Source organism: Vitis vinifera, chromosome 16, assembly GCF_030704535.1.
Source record: "Vitis vinifera cultivar Pinot Noir 40024 chromosome 16, ASM3070453v1".
Taxonomy (NCBI): Eukaryota; Viridiplantae; Streptophyta; class Magnoliopsida; order Vitales; family Vitaceae; genus Vitis; species Vitis vinifera.
Genome location: NC_081820.1, coordinates 484,561 through 503,648, shown reverse-complemented (window position 1 = coordinate 503,648; position 19,088 = coordinate 484,561). Strand labels below are relative to the sequence as shown.

At 36.3% G+C, this 19,088-nt stretch overlaps 4 protein-coding genes across 5 annotated transcripts; 1 reads left to right on the top strand and 3 right to left on the bottom strand.

The window, feature by feature from the left end:
* Positions 1-450: 450 nt before the first annotated feature.
* Positions 451-2,960, bottom strand: LOC100264821 (cytochrome P450 89A2). 2 transcript variants are annotated; one of them, XM_003633966.3, is made up of 2 exons: positions 1,315-2,960; positions 451-679 (listed from the first exon to the last, which is right to left on the bottom strand). In XM_003633966.3, exon 1 carries the CDS (start codon positions 2,915-2,917, stop codon positions 1,316-1,318), a length of 1,602 nt encoding a protein of 533 aa, XP_003634014.2. In that variant the 5' UTR covers positions 2,918-2,960; the 3' UTR covers positions 451-679; position 1,315. The 2 variants fall into 2 exon arrangements, with proteins under 2 accessions (XP_003634014.2, XP_010662057.1); XM_010663755.2 differs by having other exon boundaries at positions 451-674.
* A 3,103-nt stretch (positions 2,961-6,063) lies between these two features.
* On the top strand, positions 6,064-7,968 carry LOC100247666 (cytochrome P450 89A2). Its single transcript, XM_002266233.4, has one exon. The coding sequence runs from the start codon at positions 6,094-6,096 to the stop codon at positions 7,705-7,707; it is 1,614 nt and encodes a 537-aa protein (XP_002266269.2). The 5' UTR covers positions 6,064-6,093; the 3' UTR covers positions 7,708-7,968.
* Positions 7,969-11,143: 3,175 nt separating this feature from the next.
* Positions 11,144-12,796, bottom strand: LOC100251115 (cytochrome P450 89A2-like). The gene has a single exon (XM_019225901.1). It carries the CDS (start codon positions 12,794-12,796, stop codon positions 11,144-11,146), a length of 1,653 nt encoding a protein of 550 aa, XP_019081446.1.
* Positions 12,797-16,533: 3,737 nt separating this feature from the next.
* LOC100252773 (cytochrome P450 89A2) lies at positions 16,534-18,453 on the bottom strand. Its single transcript, XM_010663752.3, has 2 exons — positions 16,839-18,453; positions 16,534-16,745 (listed from the first exon to the last, which is right to left on the bottom strand). The coding sequence occupies exon 1, from the start codon at positions 18,391-18,393 to the stop codon at positions 16,864-16,866; it is 1,530 nt and encodes a 509-aa protein (XP_010662054.1). The 5' UTR covers positions 18,394-18,453; the 3' UTR covers positions 16,534-16,745; positions 16,839-16,863.
* Positions 18,454-19,088: the final 635 nt, after the last annotated feature.

The window sequence follows — 19,088 nt, the reverse complement described above, 5'->3', positions numbered from 1 at the left end:
TCATATTTGAAAGGTGAATCATAATAATGGATTACACTTAAAGAGGGTGAATGAGTGTTGTTGAACTATAAAAAAAATTCTCAACAATGATTACTTAACCTTAAAATTTCTCAATGTTAATAAACTTTTCTTCCAATAACTTTTCAATAAAGTATAAAATCTACAAGTAAGTATTATGCACCAACACTCTCTCAACTATTTATAAATATAATTAACATGCAAATACTTCAATACTCAAAATTAATTCAAAAGAACAATTATCTTCTTATCTGGTTTCAATTTACTACAATATATCATTAACCAAAACGAACAAATTTTTTTTTGAAGATATTACATGGATAATCACATTTATTTCAGCTCATATTTCTTCCATTCAACATATATGCTCAAATAACCAATTATATCAAAAATCGAAAATAAATCAAAGAATAGAGTGAGATAAAAAGACAATTGACATCGAATTGTAATGTGGAAAACCTTTGAATAGATAAAAAACCACGGGCCTACAATTAAACGAAAATATCCACTATGAAGAATAAAAACTGAATACAAGGTTTTACCTAATTAAAGCCAACCAATTCTTCCCGGACCACTTGACTAATACTTTTCACATTCAGCTTCTTACCTTACTCTTTCGGAGCACGTTTGGAGTCCACAGCAAACTCGATCTCGACCTTTTCTTGAATTCACACAAGATGAAAATGAGTTTTTACACAAACCCAAGAGAATGAGAGATGAATGTTTTAGAAATCAACCTATTTTCTTTTTCAGAAAATCTATTAAAAAAATTTTCTTGGAAAACTTGGATGAGATTTTCTTAATAGGCAAATACTCTCAAAATGCTAAAGAATGAGAAGCTCTCTTTCATGATTGCTGTAGCATCTCTTTATCAGAAATGAGAGAAGTTTGTATTTAAAAAGAAAAAGAAACCCTTAATCTAATGACTGAAATTTGATCTTAAAAACAAGTTAGTTGGATTGATCTACCTTTACACTTGGATGAGTCTAGAAATAGGGGAATAAAAACCTTTTAGCAAAAAACATTTCTTTAAGTTTTCTTAACTCTTTTAAAAATGAAAAATAGGCTTGATTTGCTTTATTCAACACACACTCGGTTACAAACCTTGACCTCTTATTAAAGTCTTAATTTTGAAAGGTCAAGTAGTCCGAAAAGGAATTGGAAAACTGAGTTAGGGACATTTTATCTAAAATTGCCAACTTAGCCAAACACTCTATGAATTGTGGTGATAGTGAAGTGGTAGCGGTGCAGTGGGCCTTCTAAAGCCATCTACTTCTTTATTTATTATTTATTTACCTTATTTCAACCTCGGAGATAAGTGGGCCTGCAATGGATTCTTCATCACTACTGTGAACTCCAGCTTCTCCGATAGATCAACTTCATCTCCCTCCACTGCTTTCCAGTCAAAATTCCACACCAAATTCGCCACAAAATACTCCAAATGCAGCATTGCCAACCCATACCCGGGACATATCCTCCTCCCTGCACCAAATGGCATCATCTTTATCTCTCTGCTCCCAGTTATATCAAATGCTTCCCCTTCATCTCCATGATCTCCATCTCCATTGATGTCCAAGAACCTCTCTGGCTTGAACTCCATTGGGTTTTCCCAAATCTTTGGATTCCAATTCAGCTCTGATACTATGAAATTCACAGTTGCGTTCTTGGGTATGTCATACCCTTCAAAGCTTACATCTTCGGTCACTGAATGAGGCAACACAAAGTGTCCCGGAGGATGCCGCCTCAGACCTTCCAAGACCACTGCCTTCAAGTATGGCATCTTCTGCAAATCCTCCTCCTTCACCTCCTCCTCTCCTTCCCCCACAACCCCACTAATCTCCTCGAAAAGCCTGGCCTGAATATGGGGGGACTTCACCAGGTTGGCCATGATCCACTGCAGTGCAGTGGAGGTAGTGTCAGTTCCGGCACTGAGAAACTCCGAGCACAGCGTCACTATCTCTCCTTCATTAAGCTTCCTCTTCTCCTCCGGCAACTGCAGATCCAACAAAGTATCGACGTACGACAAGACATAGTCCTTTGAGGATGAAGATGAACCCGGGTCGCTGTTGTCTTCTTCTCGTTTGCTTTGCGTTTCCTGCTTTAGCGGCTGTCTGGCTCTTATGTGCGGCAGCAGAATCTCTTCTTGATCTTTGCGCAAATTGAGCAACTCGTCCCACGTTTTTCGAAATAATACCTTCCCTATCCTCGGCAACAAATCTAGCCTATTGAATCGACGGAATTCCAACAAGCACCTTCGCTGCATCATCTCAATCTCCTGAATTTGCTTCTCCTCGAGCTTGTCCCCGAAACACATGAACACCAGTAGGCAAAACATGGCGTATTGAACGTGATCCATCACTCGGACAGGGACAAATCCGTCGGAGTGGCTTCTAAGCCGAGAGACCAGAATCTCCAGCACCCACTTTCGTGCGTGGGAGTAGCTTCTCACCCGGGAAGGGTGGAGAATCTCGGCCATGAGGTTGCGGCGGAAGAGACGCCAGGTCGGGCCATAGGGGCACGAACTGATGTTTCGCTGGTTACTATTCATGACTCTACCGGCCGGACGCGCCTCAGGACGGTCGGAGAAAACGGCTCCGTTTTGCACCAAGGCCTGGTGGGCGAGGGAGTTCTCGGAGATGAAGATGGCCGGGCGAGAGCCGATTCGGAGAGTGAGGATTGGGCCGTACTTGGCGTGTAAATTTCGGAGGGTGGGTTCGAGGTCGGCGAAGGATGTGCCGAGCCAGAGGAGGCTTCCGATGAGAGGAAAGGCGGCGGGTCCTGGTGGGAGTTTGAGCTTTGGGAAGAAGAAATCATGGAGAGATTTGAGGAGGGAAGCAATACAGAGTGAGGCGATGAAGAAGAAGACCCATATCTCCATTTTTTGCCGATCAAAATCCATTGAAAAATTCTCTGGTTCTGGCTGATATAACTATATATTATCTATCTGGAAGTCTGGGGAATGTTGTGTGGTTAGAAGTAATCACTTATCTTGGATGGTGACAGTGATATTTCTTTTTTTATTTTATTTTATTGGAGTACGTGTTTTTATTGTTTCTCAAAAAGTAGTCAATCACAACTATTAGAGTTTATTATTTTAAATAAAAAACTTTTAGAATCACTTCTTACTAAAAATTATATTTATTTTATAAAATATGAAAAATTATAAAAATTATATTTATATTTTAAAATATGAGAATTTATAATATTTTAAAAACCATGAATAATAATTAGTATTCATTTACTTCCTACAAAAGAGAGACCACTACTTAAATATTATTTTAATTTCTTCTTTCTATATTATTTATTTTTATATATTTTACAACATGTTATAAATACCTACCATCATTTGAAGACTTCTACTCAATAGAACAAGCAAGAAGATTTATTATCTACATTTAATATCTTTGGATGAAATTTCATGAGAAATACTTTAAAAGCTCCTACATCATTTTCATGATAAGGTACAAAGTTATGTAAAAGAAAAAATAGCTAAAAATTAATAAATGTCAAAACTTATATAGCCACAAGCTATATGTTACAAATTAAAATTATACATAGTTAGAAACTTATTATTTATAACTAAAAGTTATGAAAACAATAATATTAATAATTTTTATACAAACCAAAATTATACATATCTAGAAATTATATAAGTTATGAAAATAACAATATTAATATTATTTTTAAAAATTAAAATTATACATAAAAAAAGCTATGCAATTATTATTTATAATTATAAGTTATAAAAATGGTGATATTAATATTTTTTTATGCTAGTCAAAATCTATGTCAATTTTTCATCTATGATTGAGAAGTATTAAATTTGTAGGATGATGTTTGTAATTTGAATTATTCTTATAGGGAATAGAAATATGAATTTTCCATTTTAATTTTCCCATGCAAAAATATTCTAGCACAATTGGATTGCTATACAATTTTTTTTTTCATGAATTTATAATTTTTATTTTCATAAATTTATAATTTTTATTTTTTAAGATTTGCTTAAATCGTTATTCTATCTCTTATCTTTAGATACATTATGTGAATTTTAATAATCCTTTTTACTTATTGATAAAATGAAAAGAATGAAAAAAAAAATGCTAATTTAGACCTCTTAAGAATTTGGGTTTAGTTAGTTGGACCCTAAAATAAAAATAAAAAATAAAAAAGCATACTATTTATATATTATCTATGTTATTTACTATTTAATTCACAAATGGTGAATTTTATTAGTAAATAAAATAATAGGAGGATAAATTATTTTATAAAGATAAAAATGAAAGAAAAGTGTTTGAATAAGATTGGGCTTAGTTTTTAAACTCTACCCTATTATTCTTTTATAAAAAGGAATTTGACTTGTTTATCTATACCAATGAAGTGTGGTATGACTTATTGTGTAAATTATTATTTTGATGAGACAAATTTTATCATCACCGAAGAGGGAGTTGATTCCAAGGGAATGACATGAAATTTCTTGGAAATTCCTATATAAAAATGTTAATTTAATAATTAACTAATATAGTATATAGTAGATACATGCTTAAAGCATAGTAAAATAATTGAAGTTAAAAATAATGTCATAGTAGGACAAGTAGCTATTATAATGACAAATGAATACATGGTTCACTTTAAATATAGTAGATTTGTCGACTCAAATGATGTAAGTTCTTGCAAAAGAAAAATTAAATTTTGATATTCTCAATTAGGTTATAAAATGACTATGGGCTATTGCCAAGACCACCACATCACCTAAACCATTAAGATAAGGATCATGAAACTTATCAAACATGCAAAAAAGAAAGTGTTCCCATAATAAAGCTCTTAAACATTACAAGAACATACTGAGTTACCAAATAAATATAAATAGTTAGGGTTAGTTTGACCATGTTTTTTGAAATTTGTTTTTAAAAGCTCTTTTTAATTAAGTTAAAGATAAAAAATTGGTTTTATAGTTTTATAAAAATAAGGATGTTTGACAAGTTGTTCTTTTATTAATTTTATTTTAAAAGAAATTTAGAAAAACACCTGTAATTTAAAGAAAGATCATATTTGAAAATTTTTAGTATTGGTATTAGATAGTGAAGAGAATGATATCATATTCAATTTTATTTGTTTTTTATGGTTTTTTTTTCCATGTTTTCCTTTTGTTTTTAAAAAATTGATAAAAACAACTTCTTATTTATTTTCTAAAGTTGTTTTCTATTTTATTTTTGTTTTTTAAAATCTGTTTTAAGAAAACAATCGATCAACAATGTTAGTAATTTTTAAAAACAATTCTCTAATTTTTAAAAATAAAAAACTGTTTTTAAATCACATCACAAATGCTCTTAACTTTTGTTTCTCATTTATTTGATTTTGGCAAATCTATTAACTAATCATTTACTAAATCATTTCGAAGACGGGTTCCTGAAAGTATATAATCCAATTTTGTACAAGCACATGTATAGACTATATTGATGATGAAAGTTCAGAGTTTGTTGGTCCGGATTGCCATGGCTGTAAATCATTACACATTTTGCAAGGAAAAACTCCTGGTTCAAGAATATTGTGACATTTCTTAGCTGGTCTCCATGAGCACCGTTTCTTCAAATGGGGTCAAGAGCGTAGCTTTACAGATAAACCGATGGATGACCTATCATTTGCCAAAAGTGGAATGGCAGAATTCTAATAATTTGAATGTATTTGGGTCCATTCCACATGCTACCCTTCTTTCAGCTTTGCAGTAGGGAATCTATATATGATTTTTTTCAGCCACATCTGTTTATATGTATAAAAAAAGGGGAGCCTTGACAAAGGCACTTACGAGTTACGAGTGACGACATGTAGGGCAATCAACTCTAGGATCCACACATTGTTCTACTTCTAGCTTGGTCCAAAGTTAGTGTGATAACATCACAGATTTGTTTTGTTTTTTATTCCAATTATGATGATGTGACGATATTGCTTTGTTTGCTGTAATTTGTTGTAGTGCCCGAGATGATAATATTATGATGTTACATCTCTGTTTGCTTTCTCTTCTGTTCTTTACGTGTTTTCATTCCGTTCATATATATCTTCCTTAAGCATACGTGGAGGATGGAGAGATCACATAAGCAGAGCCTTTTATTTGAGGTTACATTTGGTTTATTGATCACGAAAATGGAGGTCTGGATCTTCGTCTTTATCTCCATCTCTGTTGCTACTCTCCTTATATCTCTTTCCCATGTAGTCTTCCCAAATCCAAGGCTTCCGCCGGGTCCTATTAGGGTTCCACTGATCGGCAACTTCATATGGTTTGGCATATCGTTCTCAGACGTCGAGTCCACCCTCCGAAACGTACATGATAAATACGGCCCGATCATCGCCCATCAATTCGGCTCTCGCCTCGCGGTCTTCATCTCCACCAACTCCCTCGCCCACCAAGCTCTAATCCAAAATGGTGCCATATTCTCTGATCGCCCTCATTCCCAGCCTACCTATGCAGTCATCAGCAGAAATGCACATAACGTTAGTTGTGCTCACTATGGCCCAACCTGGCGGCTCCTTCGCCGCAACCTCACCTTAGAAATCCTCCATCCCTCACGCATCAGATTGTACTCCCATGCTCGCAAGTGGGCGTTGGAAATTCTAAAGTCTCGGCTTCAATGCCACTCGGAATCTGTTCCGGTGATGGATCACTTCCTGTATACCATGTTTTGCTTACTGGTTTTCATGTGTTTTGGTTGCAAGCTTGATGAAGGCCATATCCAAGAAATTGGAAGCGTAGTGCATAGACTTACGGCAAGTTTCATTAGCTTCCAGCCACTCAATTTCTGGCCAATGGTGGGAAAGATACTGTTTCGCAAGCGTTGGAGGGAGTTCTTACAGATTTGCAAAGATGAGGAAGAAGTACTGATCCCTCTCATAAGAGGCAGACAAAGGCTTAACCATGACATGCAAAGAAAACAAAAACAAGACAGTAACGATTTGTCTTCCTCCTCAAAGGACTATTTCATTTCGTATGTTGATACTTTGCTGGATCTGCAGCTGCCAGATGAGAAGAGGAAACTTAATGAAGGAGAGATAGTGAGTTTATGTTCCGAGTTTCTCGGTGCTGGGACTGATACTACATCAACAGCCCTGCAGTGGATCATGGCAAACCTGGTGCAGTACCCGCATATTCAGGTCAAGCTATTTGAGGAAATAATGGGGGTTGTGGGGGTAGGAGAGAAAGAGGTGAAGGAGGAAGATTTGCAGAAGATGCCATACTTGAAGGCAGTGATCTTGGAAGGTCTGAGACGTCATCCTCCGGGACACTTTGTGAGCCCTCACTCAGTGACCCAAGATGTAGTCTTAGATGGGTATATAATACCCAAGAATACTATTGTGAATTTCATGGTAGCAGAGATAGGTAGGAACCCAAATGTTTGGGAAGATCCAATGGAGTTCAAGCCTGAGAGGTTCTTGAATAAAAATGGTGATGGGGATGGAGGCGAAGTATTTGATATAACCGGGAGCAGTGAGATCAAAATGATGCCATTTGGTGCAGGTAGGAGGATGTGTCCTGGTTATGGTCTAGCCATGCTGCATTTGGAGTATTTTGTGGCGAATTTGGTGTGGAGTTTTGAATGGAAGGCTGTAGAGGGAGATGAAGTTAATCTATCAGAGAAGCAGCAGCTCTCAACAGTGATGAAGAATCCACTGAAGGCTCGCCTATCTCCAAGAGATTGAAATAAGATGTGGCTTGTATCTTCATTGTTAGCTTTGTGCCTTTAATTTCCCTTTTTTTTTTCTCGTGTGCAGTATGTAAGTGGCATTATGATGTATTTTTCTATTAGTAAAAGACATTTTGCTTTATGTTAGCACAAAAGAGAGCATACAATCGTCCTGTTCATATAGCAGAAAATTGGATTTATGACATGTAAGATTTAAGCCACTTGGAGTTGAAAAAATAGTGTCAAAATTAATATGAAATTAACTTGACCGTTTTTGTAAGTTAAGCTCTTGAATAAAATTGTTAATTAATTAGTAAAAAAAATCCAAATAAATTTAAAATTTATACTAAGGGGTATTATCATGCTGATATTTATTATCTCGAGTAAAAACACAAATCTAACTTCTTTTATAAGAAGCTTCTGCCATTAGTTTCATGATCCATTTTAGGTCTATGCATGCCAATTATTGTGATCTTATAAATCATATTCAAAATAAATTCAATGATGGTACTTTTAAAAGACATAATCTCAAGATGACTATCCTTCCTAGTGTAACTAGCTAGATATACTATCAACGATACATAAGAAACCCTAATGGGTGAGGAAAAATTCAACCATAAGATAAAAACATTTTTCTTCAGATATATGATAGCAATGAATCACACTCATAGCAAGCTTTCACTCTCATTTGCTTTTATCCTCAACAATGAAACTGCCACTCTTTTTTCTTAAGTATTACAACCTCAAAAACGGAGGGGACGTATTCTTAAACTATAGTCTATCTTATTTTATTGCAAATGTGAAAGCCACTCTATTATTAACTTTGTATCTTATTTCAACCTAGGAGATATGAGAGCCTGCAATGGATTCTTCATCACTGACATGAACTCTAGGTCCTTATCTGATAGATCAATATCATCTCCATCCACAGCTCTCTTTTCAGCTTTCCAGACCAAATGAAGCATAGCTAAGCCAAACCCTGGACACATCCTTCTTCCTGCACCAAATGGCATCATTTTGATCTCTCTGCTCCCATTTATATCGAATACTTCTCCGGTCAGAAACCTCTCAAGCCTGAACTCCATTGGATCCTCCCACACCTTTGGGTTCCAACCTATATCTGCTCTGTAATACCCGAGTTTTTAAGGACATGTCAGATTCTAGAAGCATAAAGCATTTCATAAAATTGTGGGTCAAATGGTCAAAAAAAGTGGTGAACATCTACGCGTTAGTATCTAATTGGGAGAAATTTTGTAAAAGTTGCTACGTCGTATGTAAGGAGTGGGAATTTAAAAAAAATTGAGATTAAGTTTTGAAAATTTGAAGAAGCAAAACTTAATATCATTGTCCATTGTGGAAGCGAAGTATATAGTCATAGGGAGTTGTTGTACCCAACTCCTTTAAATGAAACAAATGCTTAGTGACTATGACATTAAGGAAGGTACTATGAATATATTTTTAGGATAACTCCTATGCGATGAATATTTCCCAAAATCAAACTCAAACTCCACATAATTTAAGGGATTGGATGTCATGATATGACTACTCAAGACTAATCTTATTCAAGCCCAAACTAGAATGAAGATGTATGTAGATCAAAAAAGATGTGAAAGGACATTAGAAGTGGGAGATATGGTCTTCTTTCATCTACAACCTTATAAACAAAATACTGTGTCATTCAAAGGGAATAGGAAGTCGTCTCTTCAATTCTTTGGTCATATAAGATTATTCAATGAATTTGACAGGTTACCTACAAATTGAATTATCAACAAATTAAAAAATTCATCATATCTTTCATGTTTCTTGCTTAAAGAAAAAAATTGGGAAGTCAATCACTCCTCCCATGGAGTTACCAGCAACGCAAGAAGATGTCCAGTTGTAACTTGAGCCCTTTTTTGTCTTGGATAAGAGAAGGTGCATTTAAGCTACAAGATAAATTTCCTTTATATCAGGACAAGGCTTATCTGAAGGGGCAGGAAATGTAACAACCCTCTTAAATTGGGAATTTTGATTTTATTTTGGGTATTTCTGAAAAACCAAAGTTTGGTAATTATTGCTTGATTTTATTATCTGATTTATGTTTATTTTATTTTATTTCGTGATTTATGCTTTGCTCAGTAAATGACTTTTAGGTATAAGGGGGACTGGTTCCTTCTGTAAGAGTTATCAAAAAGTAAAACTTTGTGCTTTTTAATTCTTTCTTACTGTTGCACAAGCTCTGCGAAGGATTTAAAGAGCCATAGGAAGTTCCCTACTAAAGGAACCGTGGTGGGTCCTAGAGGGGAATTCAGTTTTGGAAATATGAAATCACATAGAGGCTCGAGTAAAGCGGACACACAGAGGGAGATGATGATGCTGAAGACCCATGTCTCCATCTTTGCTATGAAATCCAATCCAAGCTCCCAGAATGAAGAAGAAGATGATCTGCTCTGGGTTGTGCTACTGTTGCCATCTGCATTAGATACATGGGTTGGTTGGTATAAAATTTAATAGAATGTGACGTGGTTGCTTTTTGGTAGTTTTCTTCTTTAGTAAGATATATATATTTGTTTTCAAACGTAGACCTAAGAAATAATGGCAAACACACGTGACATATTTTTCTATATATATATATTATCAATTTCATATTATATATTTTGCTTTCAATAGAATTATTTAAAAAGAATCATTTATTTTAAATGTGTTTTTAGGAAATATTATAAATATTTTTTTAAAAATATTTTAAAAATTTTATCAACTATTTAATTTTTCTTTAAAAATATTTTTTTATATGTAAAAAATACTTTTTAGAATTAATATGAATTGAAGTCTTAGAATTGGTTTTACAGTGATTCTAGAAAACGTTTTTAATATTTTTAATACTTAATATTTTGTATGATTCAAGTATTAAAAATGTTATAAATACTTTTTAAAATCACTTTCAAACATATTTTTAGGCTGTGTTTGATAGTGATTTTGATAAGTATTTCTAGTCTTCTTAATATTAAAAAATAAAAATTTTTAAGTATTAAAAAATAAAATTTTTTAAGTATTAAAAAGATTATAAACACTTTTTAAAATAACTTTAACCTGCTCTTAAAATAACTTTAATCTACCTTGAATGAAAAGCAAAATGAAAATATCATATGGATTACGATTATTTCTTCATTAACTAAAACTCCCCGGCCCTGTCCAAAAGTTATTTGCGGTACGACAAGGGTTCTTTTGTTGTCAACCAAGACGTAGAAACAAATAAAGATAACCCACTCTCTTAACGATTTTGCAGACACATCGAGCCAACAGTCCCTTTAATATTCTGCATATATATGTTATAGATTTATAGTACATGTAATTCAAATCCATACATTATACTGAAATATCATATGAATTATGGTGATAATGAAGTAATAGTGGTGCAGTGAGGATCTTCTAAAGACCTCTACTTCTTTATTTATTTATTTTCGATTTTTACCCTATTTCAACCTCGGAGATAAGCGAGCCTGCAATGGATTCTTCATTACTACTGTGAACTCCATCTTCTCAGATAGATCAACTTCATCTCCCTCCACTGCCTTCCATTCAAAATTCCACACCAAATTCCCCACAAAATACTCCAAAAGCAGCATTGCCAACCCATACCCGGGACATATCCTCCTCCCTGCACCAAATGGCATCATCTTTATCTCTCTGCTCCCAGTTATATCAAATGCTTCCCCTTCAACTCCATGGTCTCCATCTCCATTGTTGTTCAAGAACCTCTCTGGCTTGAACTCCATTGGGTTTTCCCAAATCGTTGGGTTCCAATTCATCTCTGATATCATGAAATTCACAGTTGCGTTCTTGGGTATGTCATACCCTTCAAAGCTTACATCTTGGGTCACTGAATGAGGCAACACAAAGTGTCCCGGAGGATGCCGCCTCAACCCTTCCAAGACCACTTTCTTCAAGTATGGCATCTTCAGCAAATCCTCCTCCTTCACCTCCTCCTCGTCTTCGCCCACAACCCCACTAATCTCCTCGAAAAGCCTGGCCTGAATATGGGGGGACTTCACCAGGTTCGCCATGATCCACTGCAGTGCAGTGGAGGTAGTGTCAGTTCCGGCACTGAGAAACTCCGAGCACAGCGTCACCATCTCTCCTTCATTAAGCTTCCTCTTCTCTTCCGGCAACTGCAGATCCAGCAAAGTATCGACGTACGACAAGACATAGTCCTTTGAGGATGAAGATGAAACCGGGTTGCCATTGTCTTCTTCTCGTTTGCTTTGCGTTTCCTGCTTTAACCACTGTCTGGCTCTTATGTGCGGCAGCAGAATCGCATCTTGATCCTTGCGCAAATTGAGCAACTCCTCCCACCTTTTTCGAAATAATACCTTACCCATCCTCGGCAACAAATCGAGCCTATTGAATCGACGGAACACCAACAACAACCTTCGATGAATCATCTCAATCTCCTGAATTTGCTTCTCCTCGAGCTTGTCCCCGAAACACATGAGTACCAGTAGGCAAAACATGGCATATTGAAAGTGATCCATTACTCGGACGGGGACAAATCCGTCGGAGTGGCTTCTAAGCCGAGAGACCAGAATATCCAGCACCCACTTCCGTGCGTTGGAGTAGCTTCTCACCCGGGAAGGGTGGAGAATCTCGGCCGTGAGGTTGCGGCGTAGGAGACGCCAGGTCTGGCCATAGGGACAGGAATTGATGTTTCGTTGGTTACTGCTCATGACTCTACTGGCCGGAAGCGCCGCAGGACGGTCGGAGAAAATGACTCCGTTTTGGACCAAGGCCTGGTGGGCGAGGGAGTTGGAGGAGATGAAGATGGCCGGGCGAGAGCGGATTCGGACAGTGAAGATTGGGCCGTACTTGCCGTGTAAATTTCGGAGGATGGGTTCGAGTTCGGAGAAGGATGTGCCGAGCCAGAGGAGGTTTCCGATGAGAGGAAAGGCGGCGGGTCCTGGTGGGAGATTGATCTTTGGGAAGAAGAAATCATGGAGAGATTTGAGGAGAGAAGCAATACAAAGGGAGACGATGAAGAGGAAGACCCATATCAAGAGGAAGACCCATATCAAGAGGAAAACCCGTATCAATTGGAAGACCCGTGTCAAGAGGAAGACCCATATCTCCATTTCTTGCTGATCAAAATCCATGAAAGGGTCTCTGGCTCTGGCTGTTATAACTATGTATTATCTGAGAAGTAAATATTGTGTGGTGGCGGAGATACGGAAGTAATCACTTGAAGAGAAGTAATCAGTGAGGGACATATAAAAGTCATCGGTCACAGTGATATTTATTTTTTATTTTTATTGGAGTATTTTTGTTTATATACTTATTTTTATTTTTTATTTTTATGAAATGAGAATATGAAGTATAATATTTACAAAAAGATGAGTCACATTCAAAACTAAACTTCATAATAATTTTAGAAAAATTTGATCACTAAATGATTGATTCTAAATTACAAATACTTTTCTTAACTAAACTAAATATGACGATTGTAACGGCCTACTCCCAACCGTGTAGATATTGTCCGCTTTGGACCCAAAGGGATCCTCATGGGTTTAAAACGCGTCTACTTGGTTAAGAGGAGCCTTTATATATATAGAGTCATGATCTTTCTCCCCTATCTGATGTGGGACATCACAAATACCGAGCTGTGATATCCCACATCGGATAGGGGAGAAAGATCCTGACGCTATATATGTAGAGACTCTTCTTAACCAAGTAGACGCGTTTTAAACCCGTAAGAACCCCTTTGGGTCCAAAGCGGACAATATCTACATGGTTGGGAACGGGTCGTTACAAATGGTATCAGAGCCGATCCCCGACCCCGACCCCGATGTGAGGGTTTGTTTGGCTCCATAAGGGGTGTTTGTCTGTTTGACCCCGCAATCCTATGAGACACAATGAAGACGTTGTGTCTGCATGGGGGGAGAGGGGGGGTGTTTGTAATGTCCCATATCGGATAGGGGAAAAAGATCCTGATGCTATATATGTAGAGACTCCTTTTAACCAAATAGACACGTTTTAAACCCGTGAGGATCTCTTTGGGTCAAAAGCGGACAATATCTACACGGTTGGGAGCGACTCGTTACAACGATATTCATAAATGTTGAGATAGTGAGATAACTTCCAAATATCTTGCATTAATAATATAACAGATCTAGGAATATTACTCTTTTTATTATTACAATCTATAATTATTCTCGAGCTCAATCTCTAGGTTTAAGAACCTATCGTTCTTGACAACTAACATGTCATCTATTAAAGTTATATATTCTGTGATAATTATTAAAACATTACCTATATGTCTGGTTGTAGCCATTTTTATAGTACCATTAGAGTCTCCAATTAATTTGAATGAATTTGGTTCATTAATGGAGAATTGATCATGATGTGATTTTCATCTTGTTGGGTCCATTCCACATGCTACTAGCGTGGGCAAGGAAAAAGGAACATGAAACCCCATTCTCTCAATTTTGCGGTGGGGAATGGTTGATTTTCTTCAACCACACTGCTTAGAAGTATATAAATAGAAAGAAGGAATCTGAAGAGAGTCACTTAAACGACAGGTAGGGCATTCAACTCTAGGAACCACACATGATCTACTTCTAGCAAAGTCCAAAGTTAGTGTGGTAATTAATCTTACAGATTTATTCTATTTATGGTAATGTGATATTGTTTTTGTTGCTTTTGTTGTTCCCTCCGACATGATAATATTGTGATATTACATCAATGTCACTGTGTGTTCTCTCTTATCTTCACACTTGCTTTCTAAGAAAAATGGAGATCTGGATCTTCATCTTCATCTCCATCTGTGTTGCTAGTCTCCTTATATCTCTTTCCCATGTCATCTTCCCAAAATCAAGGCTTCCTTAGGGTTCCACTGATCAGCAACTTCGTATGGTTTGGTAAATCATTCTCAGACTTCGAGCCCACCCTTGGAAACCTACATTATAAGTTTAAATGTATTATGTAGTTATAATAAATATCGTGTAGTTATTTTATGCATTTGTAATACTTTAAATATAGATGTTTTACAAATAAATTTATTGTTTAAAATTAATGAAAATAAATGAGTTAAAATCAATAATAATAAACAAATAATTAAAATTAATAAGGGTAAATGTGTTAATTCAATCTTTTAAAATAAATTTTAAATTAATTTTGTCAAATAATTTTGTTAAAATAAAAATAAAGTACTAGGTTTTAAGTAACTCTGTGGATGTTTGGTAAAACTGCTCCTTACAAGGAAGAAAACCCGAGGTTCACGAGATGATATAAGATGGACCTGAAAAGTCGTTGTTCTCCATTATTGATTGATGGACTTGGTGCAGTGGTGGCCTCCTTAAGCCATCTACTTTTACTTTATTTCAACCTTGTAGATAAGTGAGCCTGCAATGGATTCTTCATCACTATTGTGAACTCCTGCTTCTCTGATAGATCAACTTCATCTCCCTCCGCAGCCTTCCATTCGAAACTCCATACCAAATTAGCCACAAAATACTCCAGATGCAGCATTGCTAAGCCAAGCCCAGGATATATCCTCCTTCCTGCACCAAACGACATCGTCTTAAACTCCATTGGATCTTCCCATTTATTGGGGTTCCAACCCATCTCTGATACCATGAATTGAGAGAAGCATTCTTAGGTATAACATACCCTTCAAAGGTAATATCTTGGGTGAATGAATGAGGCAACACAAAGTGTCCCAACGGGTGTTCATATTTTCAAAGGTAATAATTAAGATCAGTTAAATCAAATTCCCAAGAGTTCTCTCCTTCTCTGTGCTTTCTCATTCTCTAGAGCCTTCCCTCATTCTCTATTCTGCCTTCAGAGACTTCTCTCTCTGTTCTGCTACATATCCCTGCCTGTTCGTAGATCATAGAAAGACTTGAGGAAAGCAGCAACACAGAGGGAGATGATGATGGTGAAGACCCATGTCTCCATTTTAGTTCTTAAATCCAATCCAGTCTTTAGTATGAAGAAGAACAGGCTCTACTTCAGGGTTGCGCTACTGCTATGTATCTGCATTAGAATTTAGATACATTGGGTTGTTGGGCTCTTTTTCTTTCCTAACGAATCTTGTCATTAATTTTTTCAGACATGTAGCCTATTTTTCTTCACATCAATTCCAGATTACATATAAGGTAGTAGCCTATGTTGTTTTTTGCCTCCTAAATATCCTTGTGCCCATGTTGATTGGTTAAATTCTGTAGATTCAAAACCAGTGTGCGCTTCAGTGATCCACGGAGTTCTTCGTTTTTTAGCCACAAGTGTGGCAACATCGAAGTCCTGGATTTTCATATTGATGGAGTACACCCTTGAATGAGTTTAAGCTATGTGCATCTGAGAAATTTGTCAATTTTTATTATTAAAGCATAATTTAGAAAAATATGATTTGAAGTTTTTTTGATGAGAAATCTACAAACTTATAAACTAGTATATGTTCATATAGATTTTTTTTTTCTTTTGAAAGGATTTAATTACTAAATAAAAGAGTTGTTAAAATAAAAAAGAGAAAATGATATAGAAAGGGAATGAGTGTTTTTGCTCAAAATTTCTTTCTCAATTATTGAAAATAACTAAACAAAAATGATTTTACTAATAGAAATTGTGATTGGATATAAGTACTATTTGCATACCATATAGAGAGTAAATATAAAAGCAATACACATGAAAATTGCCTACATATATATATGAGAAGAAGGTGGTGCTTAGGAAATAATAGGCTAAAAAATTAGAGAAAACAATTATCAACATGGAAAGAATCTTAATTACAATAAACTATTATCCATAAAGGAAATATCCAAAGAGAATAATCCCAAGAAAAGAAATATTTCAATGCAATAAAACATAAGACATATTTTTCCAAATTTAATATATGGTCCATCCATGGTACCCATTATTTCCTTTCCCTCCATAAGGTAATTTTAGAACATAGAAATACAAAAATTCACGTTCACTTATAGAAGCATTCAAATCAACAAATACATAATTAGGAATAATTCTAGGATAACCATCCTATTGCATAAAATCCCTTATGTTGCAGTTACCTTGCTCCTTGTGCCCATCGATCTGAAAACATATGAAAGAAACCATATGTATTAACTGTAAGGTTCAGAGTGACTGAAACCCTAATGAACATGCAGAAAACCTAATGAACTTTACCTCATGTGCAGATTCTTCACAATCCTTATTTTAACCTTGGAGATATGAGAGCCTGCAATGGGCTCTTCATCATTATTGCAAACTCTTCCTTCTCTGATAGATCAATATCATCTCCTTCCACAGCCTTCCATTCAAATTTCCATACCAAATTGGCCACATAATACTCCAAATGCAGCAACCCTAAATTATACCCAGGGCAAACCCTTCGTCCTGCACCAAATGGCATCATCTTAATCTCCCTAGTCCCAGTTATATCAAATGCTTCTTCTCTCTCTCCCCCACCATTACTGCTCAAGAACCTCTCGGGCCTGAACTCTTTTGGATCTTCCCATATTTTTGGGTCTAGACTGATCTCCATAACCCTGAAATTCACAGTAGCATTTTTGGGTATGAGGTAACCGTCCAAGACTGTATCTTGGGTCACTGAATGAGGCAGCACAAAGTGTCCTGGAGGATGACGCCTCAGACCTTCCAAAATCACGGCCTTTAAGTATGGCATCTTCTGCAAATCTTCCTCCCTTACCATTTCCGCTCCATCCTTCACAACCCCACTAATCTCTTCATACACCTTGGCTTGAATATGCGGGTATTTCACCAGATTCGCCATAATCCACTGCACTGTAGTGCTTGTCGAATGAGTTGCAGCGTTGAGAAACTCCGAGCACAAACTAACTATCTCTCCATAGGTAAGCTTCCGGTTCTCTTCCGGCAGTTGCAGGTCTAGCAAAGTGTCAGCATACGACAAGACATAGTCCTCTGATTGCCCTTGTTTTCCTTGCATTTCTTGCTTTAGCTGTTGTCTGGCTTTGATGAGGGGAATCAGTACGGCCTCCTGATCCTTGCGAAGCTGTAGCAACTCCTCCCAACGCTTTTTGAACAAAATTTTCCCCAATCTACCCCAGAAATTAAGCGAATTGAAGCGAGCATAGCTGAACAAAACTTTCCTCTCAACCACTTCAATCTCTTGAATCTGCTTCTCTCCAAGCTTGTCCCCGAAGCACATAAGAACCAGTAAGCAAAACATGGCGTATCCGAAGTGATCAAACACAGGGATGGGTCCGGAATGGTTTTGAAGGCGAGAGAGGAGAATGTCCAAGACCCACTTGCGTGCGCGAGAATACGATTTGACGCGCAAGGGACTGAGGATTTCGTAGGTAAGGTTGCGGCGAAAGAGGCGCCAGTTCGGGCCATAGACCCCGGCGCTGATGTTCTGCTGGTTGCAACTGATAACTCTGTGGGTGAGCGGTGCGGGAGGGCGGTCGGCGAAGACCGCGCCGTTCTGGACTAGGGCTTGGTGGACAAGAGATTTGGTGGAGATGAAGATGGTCGGGCGAGAGCCCATTCGGAGGGTGATGATGGGGCCATACTTAGCGTGTAGATCTGGAAGGACGGATTCGAGTTCTGAGAATGATTTCCGAAGCCATAGAAAGTTTCCAATGAATGGAACTGTAATGGGTCCCGGAGGGAGCCTGTTTCTTGGGAAGACAAGATCATAGAGAGCCTTGAGAAGAGCCGCAACACAGAGGGAGACGATGATGAAGAACCACTTCTCCATATCCTAAAATCAGAATGGTCTTCTGCAGAGGTGCGGAAAATCATATATAGCTATATATATATACATATATGGCATATATACCATCTAGATAAACATCTGATTAGGGTTTTCCCGATCATATTGACATAAAAATCTTATTAGAATAAATAAAATTTTTATTTATGGTATGTTTCCATCTTTATAAATTTATATTTGCCCATATATTCCAAATAATTTCCTATATTATTTTTCCTTTTTTTTTTTTTGCCTAAATTATTCCATTTACAGAAAAGGATTGGCTAAACTATAAATGGTAAAGGGTATAATTTTGAGGGAAATTTTTTAAAATTTTGTTCAAATTTGGGTTGAGGCAATGCATTAAATTATCTTGTTATAGAACAAATTCATGGTTTTCCAGTTTTAACATAAGGGGAAGGTAAAAAAATGTAAATAAAATACTTAAAAAAAACTCATTTAGGTGATATATGGGTAATATTACTTTCCGAATTTTAGATATTTTAATTATTATTATATTACTAAAATAGAGAAAACTATATATATTTGAAAAATATGGAGAGACCCCAAATAATACCAAATATGATAAATCTTTCTCAGGTGAAAAAAAGGTACATTGGATGGATTATGCTTTGTATTCCATTTTTGCCCCTTACATAAATCAGTAATTATATGATATTCTAGGGATAATATTCAAAAAT